Source organism: Pelophylax lessonae (assembly GCF_965119305.1).
Source record: "Pelophylax lessonae genome assembly, chromosome: 3".
Classification (NCBI taxonomy): domain Eukaryota; kingdom Metazoa; phylum Chordata; class Amphibia; order Anura; family Ranidae; genus Pelophylax; species Pelophylax lessonae.
This window is the reverse complement of record NC_138770.1, coordinates 225,410,162-225,424,810: the sequence shown is the minus strand read 5'-3', so window position 1 is coordinate 225,424,810 and position 14,649 is coordinate 225,410,162. Positions and strand designations below refer to the sequence as shown.

Below are 14,649 nucleotides of genomic sequence, written 5' to 3'. Positions count from 1 at the left end.
ATTGGAGTGTTCGTCCATTTGTTGCCCACAAATTATAGTGATTGCCGGTTTGTGAAAAATACCTGTTTATTGCTTACTTATTGTAACCATCACCCCAAGTTGCTTCAAGCCGCACTGAAGTCGCCGGGCAAAGTTGCACTGTAAGTCACGTGACTTTCAGGTCACAGCAGTGTGAACCGAGCCTTAGTGGAGAACAATCCAATGTAAAGAATACATTTTGCTGGATCATCCTGAAGTTGGATAGTAGTCCATATCTGAGATCAATTTCCTTATTTCAACCCAGAACTGTCTAATTATTGCATCATCATTCTCACTCCTCCTCCACAGTAAAGTCATTACAACCTGCCTCCACCATGTTATTCAAATGTTATTAAAAAAAAAAGAAAAATAATACACAAATCTTGTTAAACAATACATTCTAATAATGAATAAACAATAAAATCCTTATTGAGCTGTGTTATGTATTTTTCTTTGCCATTTTTTTACTTGTCATGTGACTGCTACAGTGCCAACCAGTGCTGTGCTGGCATGGAAAACTAGTACTGACTTCTGTGTATTACATCAACAACAGCAGCAGCTTGCTCCATACTCCTCTTCTTGATCTTTCCCTGCTACGGGTAACAAGCAGGGAAAGGTCACATGATCGCTGCCAAAACTATCTAAAAAAGGTATTTAGAAGACTTATTTTTAGAAATAAGATGCAGAACCAGTATGTACGTGCATATTTAGACTGCTTAATGATAGCTAATTGATGAGAGCTTAGTATCACTTTAAGGTATGTGGAAGCTACTCCTCCATGATTTTGCTGTTGGCAATGTGTCACTAGAAGCAAAATCTCCCATGTGACATGGGCCCAAGTGCAAGAGGTTATACACATAATTCAACCAGACTCAGGTTATTAAACCACACAATGGGGGGTTATTAACTAAAGGCAAATCCACTGTGCACTTCAAGTGCACTTGGAAGTGCAGTCCCTGTAGATCTGAGGGGGACATGAAAGGACAATAAAAAAACAGCATTTTTGCTTGCACATGATTGGATCATAAAAATCAGCAGAACTTCCCCTCAGATCTACAGCGACTGCACTTCCAAATGCACTTGCAGTGCACAGTGGATTTGCCTTTAGTAAATCAACCCCGCTGTTTTCAGGTACTGGTAGCTGGAGTGGGAAGTACTTAGGCACCTCACATGAGGACAGGTACTGGAACACGCTCACAATTGGGGTGATATTCTTTCACAATGAAAAAACAGGTGTGGTGCAGGCAAGTGAGACAGGAAACTGTTCCCCTCAGTTGCCCTTCAAGCACATAAAGGGCTTGAAAACTGCAGGATGCAAAATCTGGTGCAGCTCTGCATAGAAACCAGTCAGCTTCTAGGTTGTTTTGTCACAGCTTAAGGCTCCATTCATACCTGAGCGTATCATTTTCAGGCGTTTTGTTTGGCTTTTTTCAGGCGTTTGGAGGCAGGCACTGACATCTAACAAAAATGCTTGTAATCTGCCAAAAAAAGAAGCTCATGTACTTTTTTGAGCTTCAGGCGACAAACATCTCATATGTCAGGGGTCTTCAAACTATGGCCCTCCAGTTGTTCAGGAACTACAATTCCCATTGTGCCTTATCATGTCTGTGAATGTCAGAGTTTTACAATGCCTCATGGGATGTGTAGTTCTGCAACAGCTGGAGGGCCGTAGTTTGAGGATCCCTGTCATATGTGAACAGGGGCCATTGAAATAAATGGGATTTTGCTTGTTGGGCATTTTGAAACTTCAGAGAAGAGCAATTTACGAGCTGAAATACGCTCAGGTGTAAACAGGGCCCTAATGAACAAACTGACATTAGAAGCTGATTGGCTACCATGCACAGCTGCACCACAATTTGCACTCTCCAATTTTAGTAAATCATGCCCATGGTATGGCAGGGGTACACAAATCATTAGGAGCTCATCAGACATTAAAAGTGTTGGCAGGCAAATCAGTACACAAACATATATTTTAGCTTTGTATTCAGCTATCAATCTGGTGTTCCATTTGAAGGTCAATTGCAAACGAGGTGATTATTAGCAAGATGTTTGTTTGCTCTGTAGCATAAGATTACAACTGTCCTTGTAATTTAGTCCCAATGCTTCATGTGCTACCTGTGTGTATGGGGCTAATTGGTCATATAATGCAGCTGGCACTAAATAGCACATGGAGGGTGGCAGTACAAACACCAATAAGCACCAAGATTCTGCCTCTATTTATCAAGCTGTTATGGAGAGGAGTTGTATCCCCATGATAAGACTACGGTGGGAACAAGTGATATTGTTTATTTAGTCTATAGGAAATTGCTGTGCTGTAAACTATTACTGCAGATTGTTACGGATCACCAAAAAACAAAATTACATCAGACAGTCTGTCTTGTACTGTCTAGGATGTTTACAGGGTTTACAAATGATTTTACAAAATAGGGCTCTTTTTTAAATGTCCAGAAACAAACTGATTAAAAAAAAAAAAAAGAGCTGATTTGCTAACTAGAATTGAACCTGTGCCTGGCTCTGTAAAAGGGAAAATGTCACACAATTCTGTGAAAAATAATTACCTGGATCCGTTGCAGACATCAAAGAGCCAAAAAATAAACAGTCAGTAAAGTGAAAGTCGCCAGGCTGTATTTGTCCCAGATGCATCATGGCCTTAACAAAGCCATACATTATCAACCTGTGAAAGAGACACACTCTATTCAGCACAGTTTTATAGCATTTACAATGAATCATGCTTCTGTTCCTATAGCACCCTACATATACAATTCATAACAAATTGTGAACTAGGCTGTGAACAGAAAGGTGGAAAGTACAAAACACACATTGAGTCTAAGAAAACCACACATGCAATGAAGGTACAAATAGCACAACTGTAGGTTAAAAACTCCAATTTTGCAACTCCTGTAGCAAAATGTATAGGGAAAGCCGCAGTGCATGTTGTGTCCTATACAACTAATTTTATAAATGCTTCTAATATATATATATATATATATATATATATATATATATATATATATATATATATATATACATATATACACACATCAATGACCATCTATGACATCAGCTACCTAAATAAATTAATACAACACCATATAAGGGCTTGTCTCCACTGGAAGCAGCTTTTGAGCATTTTTTTAACCTCCTGAAATGCCCAAAAACTACCTCATACAATCCCAATAATCTTGTTAAATGGAACAGTACAGATGGAAGCAGAAGCATCGCGACAACATGCACCTTTTTAAGAGCAGCAACACAGAGCAACCTTTCAACTTCCCTAGAAAGACATATTGAATGCTCTCTCCAGTCCATGTTGCTAGAAACGGACCACTGAGGCAAAAACTAGCTAGCATACTTCTTTCTAGCTGTGTTTTACTCAGTTTAGTGTGGCAGCCATTACCATGGATACCTTTATCGGGGCTACAACAAAACACAATAAAATGTAAATGTGACTGATATAATCATAAGTCTAACATTTAGAGAAAATATGATAACATACATATACAAACCCAATTCCAAAATTTTTGGGAATTTGGGTTGAACATATGTGTTTTTGTTCTATATGTATACTATCCATGATTTTCTATTCTTGCTAGACTTGTGATTATATCAGTCACTTTTACATTTACATTATATTGTGGTTTTTTTTTTTTTTTTTTTTAGCCCTGATGAAGGGGGGGGGGGGATATTTTCTGACCCCTGAAACATGTTGGCGGCCCTTAATGTCCCCAATCTCATGTGCAAAAATGTCCTAATGGAGCAGCCAGTTACAGTGTCCACACATGTCATAGGAAATTAGATGCATAATTTATACTCCCAGAGAGCCTGAAGGTGGTCCTTGGATTTTGGGTCCTTCATGTAGCAAGGCTGTGAGAATGTCTCACACATGTGGTATTGCCGTACTCAAGAGACATAGAAGAATGTGTTTTGGGGTGTAATTTTAGGTATGCCTATGCTGTGTGTTAGAAATATATTATTAATTGACAACTTAGTGTAAAAAATACAGTTTAATTTTCTTTCCTGCATTTTCCAAAAACGTGTGGCAAAAAATATTTTCAAAAGACTCACTAGGCCTTTCAGAAAATACCTTGGAATAATTGCTTTCCACAATGGGGTTAATTTTGTGGGTGCCTGTCCTGGCACTTCAGTAATATGGTAGGTAGTCAAGAAATTAAATGAGTAATTTATGCTCTTTAAAAAGTCCAAAGGTACTCCTTGGATTTTGGGTCCCTCAATGTGTCTAGGCCAGCCAGTTTCAAGCAAGGTACTATGGGATGCTTATAGGTTTTTTAAGGCAAAATGCCTAAACAATTGCCCACAAATAGTATTCAAGCCAGCAGGTGGAATAATTCTGCCTTTTAGTTAATCAAAAGTTAATAAATTGTACAGTGTGAAGCACATACAGTCAGTCAACTCAATAATAATATTTCAGCTTTTTGGTAGATGCTGGAGAGGTAAATAACCTCACATGATCTTCTATTTATTGGGGACTCTATTACTGAGTTATTGTATCTTCGCCTTGAGTTCCTGAGTCTTCACATTTGGCATTGTTTTATAAGAGGGTTTCTGTTCTCCTTGCTATAATTGTTATTTATTTTACATTATGGGAAAAACCTGTAATTTTGACGTACCTGTAAATTTCAAATCTTACAGTACAGGCTACTACTTTCAAGTGATTGGACATTGGAAAAGCTGTTGGACACACATCCCCCCCTTGGTCATACCCCTATAAACCTACCCTAATCTTTGAGTCCTCATCTTTTTGGCAAGCAATACAGAGAAACACAGGGAAAGAAGGGAAGGTGGCTCATGTCCTGTACTGTACTCAAAGATACAAAATTTGCAGGTAAGTCAAAATTTCTTTATCTTGTAGAATACAGGATACTACCTGGATTTTCAAAGACCCTGGGATTGAACTTAGAGAATGTGTAAACTAAAGACCAGTGGGGGCTTACAAAGAGGAGCAACAAACTCCTGATGGAGGAAGGCCAAGGAAACCCACACTGACCTGGTATATTGAGTACGTAATGGTACTGGAGGTACCATCATTTTCAGAGTATACAATGTGTTGTTTTATCCACCTGGTAATAGTGGATTTAGAGGCAGGGTATCCTTTTTGGAACCCTGCTGGTAAAACAAAATGTTGAGTAATGTGGGAATGATGAAGTCAGATATTGCCCTTCTCTTCATTAAAGGCAGTGACTGAGACATAGGATGGGTAACAAGGTCTTGTGACAGCAGGTCTGACCAATTTGGGAGAGGCCAGAGGTCATCTCCAAGGAGTTTGAGTACGTCTGTGTTCCAGGTTCATCTGGGCCAGTTTGGTACAATTAGATTTACGGTTTATGCTCTTCCTCTATCTTGCCTAGCAGTTGATGAGGAATTTGCAGTGAAGAGAAGGTGTATACTAACCTGAACTGAGTCCATGGGATTACCAGAGCATTAAATGTCAATACCAAAGGATCTTTCATGCTTGCCACAAATAGGAGCAACTTGTTTTTGAACCTGGAGACCAGTATGTCCCCTAGTTCTGATGTAGAGGATTAAAGATTTAGGGATATATGGACAATTCCCCTTGATCCATGTGATGATAGTAGGGTAATCCACATTCCAAATGTCCACTCCCGGGATGTGAACAGCACAGATTTAGGCCACTGGTGTGGCATTGTCTGATTGCACCCTAATTGGGTGTCCCTAAAGAAGGGGGAGTCTAGTAGTGCAGAGCCAATTTTATTGTTGTGAGTTTCAAGATGTTGATGGGGAGCACGGCTTCCCTGGGTGACCAGGTTTCCTGAACTGTGAGAGACTGAAACACTCCTCCCTATTTAACATTTCATTGGTAGATCAACGTATTGGAAAAAACAATATTCATTTGAAGCCAATAAGTGCACTGCAAATGGTGGAGATTTTATTACTTATACTTGCTATAGGGCTACAGTAAGGATCCAATAGTAGGATGAACCTATCTTATCTTTTTACGTTGCTGGACCCCATTGGGGTCAAAACTTTCCCTGTCACAATGGGCACACTCCCACAAGGTTTTTATGATCTCAGAATTATAGGAATGGACCACAATTCTGGACCTGTAAACAAACCGGAGCAAATTACACATTTTGCAGTGCCGAGGTGAGCGTCCAAGCAGGATGCAGTGCCCGAAGCAAGAATACAGGCTGTCCCCGCATTGTAAGGTCCTGATTTTAGTAATTTACCAGGCAGATAAAGGGGGCATTGATCCCACAGCATCCATCCAACAAACATTACTACATCCTTTAGATGTAGGTAAGGAGATGGGGTTTTTGATCACAAATCTGTGGAATATCTTATGGTAAAGCATTCAATTTCTTGGATTTTTCACCATCTCCCTAAAATATATAAGCAAGATACTCCAATGAAAGGCTGCCCCATAGTTGCTGGCATAGGATCATTACTGAAGAGACTGGGAGAATGGACACACCAATTTCTCCAACCGCTTGTTGTTCGCTTACCTGGGTATATAAAAGATACTGGACATACATTAGCCCACATGCAGGAAATGTTATGGTCCACAGAATATATGTAGATTACAATAGATGTTAAATCTTTGTATTCTCATAATCTCTCATGTTACAGTATTTACAGTCCTAATGTACAGGAGTTTTATTTGTATAGCAGTAGAATTCCTTTTGATACACCACTTTTTTTATGTTTGATAAACAATACTATATACACAGTCAAGGTGCGTCCATGGGGGCAACATTTTCTCCCTCCCTGGCGAACCTTTATATGGGCTGGTGGGAAGAATTATTTTTATTTATCCATATTAATCCATTCAAAACTAATATCAACTGGTATGGATGCTACATTGATGACCAGATTGTAGTATGGCATGAATCTGGTGATGCCATAGGTGAATTTACGAAATATATTCACAATAATTATCCACCAACCGACTCAAATAAACTATTTGGATTTGACTCTGATGGGGCATTCAGACAGTAGCACAGTGACTTCCAGAACTTTTAGAAAGCCTTGTGCAGGGAATAAATATTTGCCAACTGGCGAATTCATCGGGGGCCAGAAGGAACTACTCAACAGAGGAGGATTTTCTGCAAGAGTGTACGGTAATCCAAAACCGACTCAAAGAAAGGGGCTATAGTGTACAAACAATAACTAGAAGCAAAAACATAGCTCTTTAAAGAGATTGGGCGGAGAAGATATGGAATACTAGTACAAAGAAACACAAACATTGTAGCAATAATAACAAAAATAAAGTTAACCTTGTTACTACGTTTTCTTTAGAATACATAAAAATTGTTGCAATTCTTAAAGAACATGTTCCCATTCTGTATGCCGATAAAGATCTGTATAGTGTCATCAAGGGTGAATGCAATTTTTCATGTAGAAGGGCCCCTAACCTAGACAGCATGTTGTCACCTAGCTTGTTTTTCTCACGGAAGCCAAACAGGCTACAGACTTGGCTTTCCACCACAGATCCTATATGTGTGGCCAGAATATCTGCAAGCAGTGCCATAAACAAAAAAAATACCCTAGTGACTTTCTTTACAACTAATAAAACATATACCATTAAACAATATATTAATTGTAGCTCTAAATCAGTGGTTTATGTAATTCAATGCAGTGCCTGTAATTTTCAGTGTGTTGGGTGTACTATACGCCCCTAGAATCTCGGAACATGTAAATGGATGGATTCACACCCTCAATAATAGAAAAACATATGGCTTGAACAATAGGATGGACATAAATCTTTTCTTAACATGAATCTTATTGTTTTGCTACACTAGTTGGAATAATATAAAAATATGTTATTAATTGATTTGATTGTTTCTAATTAGGATTTACCTGCCCCTCTTCTGAGGGCTTGTTTTGCTCTAAATAACAGTTTTTATGTGTGCTTTTATGAAGGCTCCACAGCCGAAAAGTGTCAGCACATAGTCTGTACCTGTGTATCCATTTAACAAAGTAATTTCAAGCAATTTTATTTAAGAGCATCCAAGTTGCCAGCCTTTCTGATTCAAAAAAAAAAAAGTCCAGATATTGGTTCAAAGTTTGCACCGATCAAGATGCACTGCTTCTATAGGTGACAGCGAAGAGGTTGAATAGTTGAAGAATCTAAAGTAAATAACAACTAGTTAATCATAGAAACGTCTCCATAAGGAAAAAGAAGTCCATCACCTACAGGAAACTAGCAAAAAACTGAGGACTGGGATACACCAAAGGAGGTATGTCTAAAACCTTTGCCAGTGTCCAATCACCTGAAGGAAGAAGCTTATAACCCTGCATCTATGAATGTCCAGCCTGTGTCCTGTACTGTACAGTTAAGATAAATAAGATGCTGCCACACACAAAGGTGGTTAAGAACACCAAAAACTCCCAGAAGTTTAGGAAGAGACAGGGGAACAAGATACATAAGAAGGCAGGTTGATCAAAATAATCAAAATTCTAAATAAACTGGCCTTTTAAACAACATTCATCAATTGAATGTGATTTAAATTGTATCTAACATACAGCAATTCATACTAGTTTGATGTGCACTGTATGAAGGGACTACTTTATTTCTGTTGTTCATGTATACATGCATGATAACCTACGTGAGGGCATAGAAGAAACCAAAATACACGTAATGGTGCCTAAAGCCAATAATGTGCAGGGGATCTGAAGCACAAAAAAAAACTATTCTTTAAAAACTGCATGCACAAAAGATCGCATCACTTACCTCACACCCGCCATATTTTCTGGGCAGCATGTGAGTAGGCAAAATGTTGGATGCTAATAAATAATCTAACTAGCAATTACACTTATAATACCTTGCAACGGCTGCCCACTAACTCGACACCTATACCTACTTCAGCTACAACTGCCAACTTTTGGGTAAATTGCATGTGCCGTATACATGAATTAGAGTGTCTAGTAGTGATGGGTTCAGGCATGTTTGGGATCGTAGTCCCAACCCACCTAAGCAATCCCGCCAAGAAGCGGACATTGCACACCACCAACTATAGGCAGTGGGGTATTTCCCAGTCTGTGCAGCTGCGGACCAGGAAATGCCTCCCTGTCTATGACTGGCAGTGTGCAGTATCAGCTTCCAGGTGGGATTGAACTATGATTCTTAACACGCCTGAGCCCATCTCTAGTGTCTAGGTGAGGGAGCCATTCCCCCAAAAGAGGGAAGGATAAGAGTAGTGGGTGACATCACAAGCCTAGGTGTAAAGCAATCTAAACAATATTGGGACTCTGGAAAGCAGTAAAGGGCACAGCTACAGTATGCGAGCATTGGGACAAAAGACTAAACTGACAGAACTAGAGCTCATAAAAGAAGACTAAAGCAGAGTATAAATATACAGTGTTTTTTTTTTCATTCAACCAGCAGGTTGAACTAAAAAAAAAAAAAACTGACAGACCTCAGCATCAACACAAGACATGTTGAGGCAGGGATCTCTCCCGCTGTTCTATTGCATTCTGAAAGTGAGGACTCCCCATCACATCCAGAATACACAGACCAGCAGGTCTAATGAAAGAAAATGGATCGCTTCCATAGAGCTACCGTATCCTGACAGCGCTGCCAGAATACACTCATCAGCAATGACTGCTATAGCCAGCGCCACTGATCGAGTGAAAAATTTCCAACAGGCTGGTTGTACAGAAATCAATCGAGAGATCAACTTCTGTACAACTAGCCTGCCGCATTGATGGATTACATTTTAGCTGATCCAGCAGGCACTGAATTTCAATCGTTTTAAGTCCCAGCTGGCCAGCCATGTTGCAAGACACCCGAAAATGTCACAGTAGATGAAAGAGCTCACAAGCACGAGTGTATATATACACATGCATAAATATCACAAGCAAGCTTTATGTGACATTCAATAAATTAAATATGGTATTCCTACTGTGATTTTGTTTTTTTATCAGATTAAGTGGTCTACTAATTAAGCATGTACTTCATGCGTATGGTAACAGAAAGGTCATAAACATAAGCTGATTTCAGAAAATGGTGCACAATCCCTTAATACCTTCTAGACAATTGTTTTCATTAATTTTACCTAATGTCTGGGCTGTAAATAAAGTTCAATGCAAATATTGATTATTGGAGTTTAGTAAAGTCACATCCTTCAGTTTGTTTTAGAGGTCAGTTAGTTCAAGAACTATAGCAGAGACAGCGCTTATTTCAGTTGCATAAAGTCCAACCTATGTCTTGTATTCTGTATGGTTTTTGTGCCCTTGGTGGCTTCTCATAAAAATGTTATAGCTTTATAAAAATTGGCTTCACAGCAACTGGGTTGAATATTACATGCAATAATTGTATGTTTTCTACTTACTTACCTGTAAACTTCTTTGAGTACATCACGACACACAGCACAGGGTATAATAATTTCTATCTGAGTTATGCACCACCTTTAGTAGAATGGACACTGGCAGACCAAAACAGGAAGTCCCTTTTTTATAACCCCTCCCATATAGGAAGCACCTTGTAGAAGTTTTTTAGCAAGCAATGGAATCCCAGAAAAGAGGGACCTCTGTGTCCCGTGATGTACTCAAAGAAATGGATTTTACAGGTAAGTAAGTAGAAAAAAATCAAATTTCCTTTATTGTACATCATGGGACACAGAGCAGGCTATAATAGTTACTATCTGGGATGTCCCAAAGAAATATATTGGAGGGGAGGCAGGCACAATCACAGAAACCGTCACCAGACAAAGGACCTATTCTGCCAGTCGTAACACATTGCGGCCAATGGCCGTATCTTCTGCAGTTCTCACATCCACCTGGTAGAACCTTGTGAATGTATGCACTGAGGACCAGGTAGCAGCCTGGCAAATGTGAGCCATTGACGCCTGATGATGAATTGCCTAAGAGGCTCCAATACCTCTGGTAGAGTGTGCTCTGACCCGAAAGGGTGGGGCTTTACCCTTCAACCCAACCCGCTTGAATGATTACCTGGTGGATCCAGTGAGAAATAGTTGCCTTCGATGCTGCCTGCCCTTTCCTGGGCCCTTCTTGTAGTAGAAACAAAGATTCAGACCTTCTGATTTGAGCCAATGTTTTTAAACAGATTCTGATGGTACATACTACATCAAAGGAATGCAGCAACTTCTGCCTTGCAGGTTGAGGATTCATAAAAAAAGGAGGGTAGGGCAATATTGCCATTCAAATGAAAGCTAGAAACCACTTTAGGCAGAAAAGATGGATGAGGGCGCAATACCATCCTATCATGGTGTATGACTAAAAAAGGCTCTTAGTAAGAAAAAGCTGCCATATCTGACACCCTTCTTGCTGAAAAAAAAAACACCTTCTGAGTCAAAAGGACCAGCGGAATATTGCGAATAGGCTCAAAAGGCTGACTCTCCAAGCCAGCCATTACTAAACTTATATCCCAAGGGCATAAGGGAGGCCTGACAGGTGGGACCATACGAATCACCCCTTGCAGGAAGGCATGAACCAAAGAGTGAGAAGCAATAGGCCTTTAAAAAAGCAGACAAAGCTAAAATCTGACCTTTAATAGTGCTCAAGGCCAACTTCATCTCCATCCCAGACTGAAGGAAAGTGAGAATTCTCCCAATGATGGTCCACGGTCTGAAGTGTCCACGGTCCATCCACAGCCAGCTTTATTATGTCAGCATACCAAATCCCCCTGGGCCAAGTGGGAGCTACCAATATCAGTGGTGTTACTGCTTCTCAGATCCTGCATAACAAGCGAGGCAGAGGCTGAACTGGAGGGAAGCCATAGTTTAGGGAAAACTAGTCCCAACGAGTCACCAGAGTATCCACCCCAAATGAAAGCTGGTCCCTCACTCTGGACACAAACCTATCCAGCTTGTTGTTGGAACCTGGGCGCCAATAGGTCTACATCTGGAGTACACCAATGCTGGCAAATTGCTGAGAAAACCTCAGGTTGCAGGGACCATTCCCCCGGGACTAACTGCTGAGAAAATCTGCCTGCCAGTTCTCTACCCTCAAAATGTTTACTGCTGACAGAAACGGTACATGTAGCTCTGCCCAAGTCAGATTGTGGTCCACCTTTTCTCAAGGTTTAGCTCCTAACCTAGGTGTTCTAGGGAATGCACTGCAAGAGCCATATTTTGTCTTAAGCTTGGAACAGACTGTTCCCTGAGTATTAGATCACTCAGATACTCTAACAATGATGTTCCCCGAGACCTTAGCAGGCCCAAAACTGGAGTGAGAATTTTTGTAAATACTCGAGGAGCTGTTGCAAGCCCGAAGGGCAGAGCCACAAACTAAAAATGATGACCCTCTAAAGAAAACTGCAGAAACCTTTGATGAGTTTGAAAGATTAGCACATGCAGCTATGCGTCTCTGATGTCTATGGGCGCAAGAAAATCTCCCACCTGCAGTGAGGCCACCACTGACCAAACTGATTTTATCCAGAAAGAACGAACAACTAGAATTTGGTTTAGAGCTTTGGGATCTAGGATAGGCCTCACATCTCTGTTTGTTTTTGTTTTTTTTTTTAATTACATTTTTATTTGAAGTAAAAAGAACACATTACAGGAAATAAACAAGGCAGAAAACAAGCATTGGAGGGGAATGGTGCCCCCAAAGGGAACAGAGAAACACAAAATAAAATAGCTTCAAAGAACAGAATCCAATGAAGCACAGAACTGCAATACATCATATAAACAGCAACACATCAACTCAAAAGAGCATACATCCAGAGGAGCAAAGAGATCAGGTAGACTCCGAAATATGGGAGTCCCAATCACCACAGACAGCATTAAATTTATTAAGTTTATCATGTACAGTTGCCGTCAGGAACTCCATCTCCCGAAAGACCAAGCATAGTAAAAGAGGCTTATCAGGGGGTGAACGCTGCAGCCAACAAAGCAGGATAGCCCTCTTAGCTGCCAACAGGAAAAATTAAGCCAATTTGTTCGTAGGTCTGGAGAGCCCAGGGAACGGCAGGCCCAATAAGCAATGCACAAGATCAAGCGGCAAGTCTAAACCCGTGAATGATTGAAGCAAAGCCATAACCATGGACCAAAAAGGCTGTATAAGGGAACATTTCCAGAAAATGTGGAAGAGGGTGCCCCCCCTCCACCCCACAACGCCAGCACAATGCGGAGCAGGATGGGTTCATCTTGTGAAGGCGGACCGGAGTCCTGTACCAAAACAAGAGAATCTTGAGAGCGGTCTCTCTCTGCGCCACGCATCTAGAAGACTTAAAAGCAGAAGTCCAGATTTTATTCTACATGGACAATGTGATGGGTCGATCCAGTATCTCGGACCACTTGCGCATATAAGAGTGATACTCCTTAGTCAGTGGTGCGGCATCATGAAGGATATTGTAAATTGAGGACACCAAATGACCATGATAAGGACCACGTGCACATAGAAATTCAAAGGCAGTGGGCCTCTCCAGGGAAAGTGATGGCGACAATGTTCTGAAATAATTGCGAATTTGAAGGTAAAAATAAAAAGAGTGTTTTGGTAATGCGAATTTATCTCTGAGTTTCTCAAAGGTAAAAAAGGTACGAGACACCGGATGGACCAAATTGCGTAGTTGAAAGAGGGGAGGTTGGGTCCAAGCCCACAACCGACTCACCCGAAGACCATCAGGGAGCAGGGGGATAAATAAGACTGTAGTAAGGGGGTGGCAAGGAGAAGAGAGAGAAAACTGATCCAAACATTTACGCCAAACCCCCATAGTAACTTCCATTAAGTCTAGACACATGCCCTTCAACACTTTGTCTGAGTGTAAGATAGGGGACCACAGTAAAGAGCAAGGATGGACCAGATAGATCGCTCCCCGCTCAATCTCCGACCACCGATTGGGGGCCAACCAAGAAGACCAGGAGGCCACCACCCGGAGGTGGGAGGCATAATAGTATTTTATAATGTCAGGTGCACCAAGACACCCCCTTCTCCGAGGCGAGAACACCACCGAGGCCCTTACCCTATGAGCTTTTGTATTCCAGATGAATCTCAATAACGACCTCTGTAACACTTTAGGTTGAGGCAGGGGGATAGCAACAGGAAGGGTGTCAAACAAATAGAGCAATTTTGGCAAGATGAACATTTTTAAGACATTTATGCGGCCCAAAAGTGAAAGTGGGAAGTTGGTCCATTGCTGGAGGGATTTAGATATCTCCTGAAAGAGGGGTACAACGTTAGCTGTATATAACATAGAATGGGAAGAAGCCAGTTTAACCCCCAAATATGTGAGTGACTGTGGGCACCATCTATAGGGGTATGAGTGTTGCAATTGAGACATGAGGTCCGGAGGTATATGAAGAGGCATGGCCTCTGTTTTTGAGGCGTTGATCTTATAGCCTGAGATTGCACTAAAGGAGTCCAATACCCTGTGTAGGGAGGGCAGGGATACCAATGTATTTGTCAGAGTTAACAATATGTCGTCTGCGAACAAAGAGAGCTTATATTCCCTGTGTCGCATAAGAACCCCAGTAATGTCAGGGTGAGAGTATATGGCTTCCGCCAATGGCTCCAAGCACAATATAAAAAGTAAGGGGGACAAGGGGCACCCCTGACGCGTACCATTGTACATGTGGAACGTAGGCGACACAAAGGCAGACGACATGCATACCTGCGCAGAGGCGGGAGAATAAAGGGCCTCCAGAGCCTTGTAAAAGGGACCCCGAAAACCAAAACTATGTAGTGTGGAAA

At 41.0% G+C, this 14,649-nt stretch overlaps 1 protein-coding gene across 1 annotated transcript in view; it reads right to left on the bottom strand.

Annotated features, from left to right (window-relative positions):
* Positions 1 to 14,649, bottom strand: part of SLC9A9 (solute carrier family 9 member A9) — a 1,314,986-nt gene that overhangs the window by 1,059,700 nt on the left and 240,637 nt on the right. Inside the window, exon 5 of the mRNA XM_082249543.1 lies at positions 2,577 to 2,692. Within this exon, the coding sequence (XP_082105669.1) occupies positions 2,577 to 2,692 (116 nt within the window). The remainder of the gene's footprint in view (positions 1 to 2,576; positions 2,693 to 14,649) is intronic.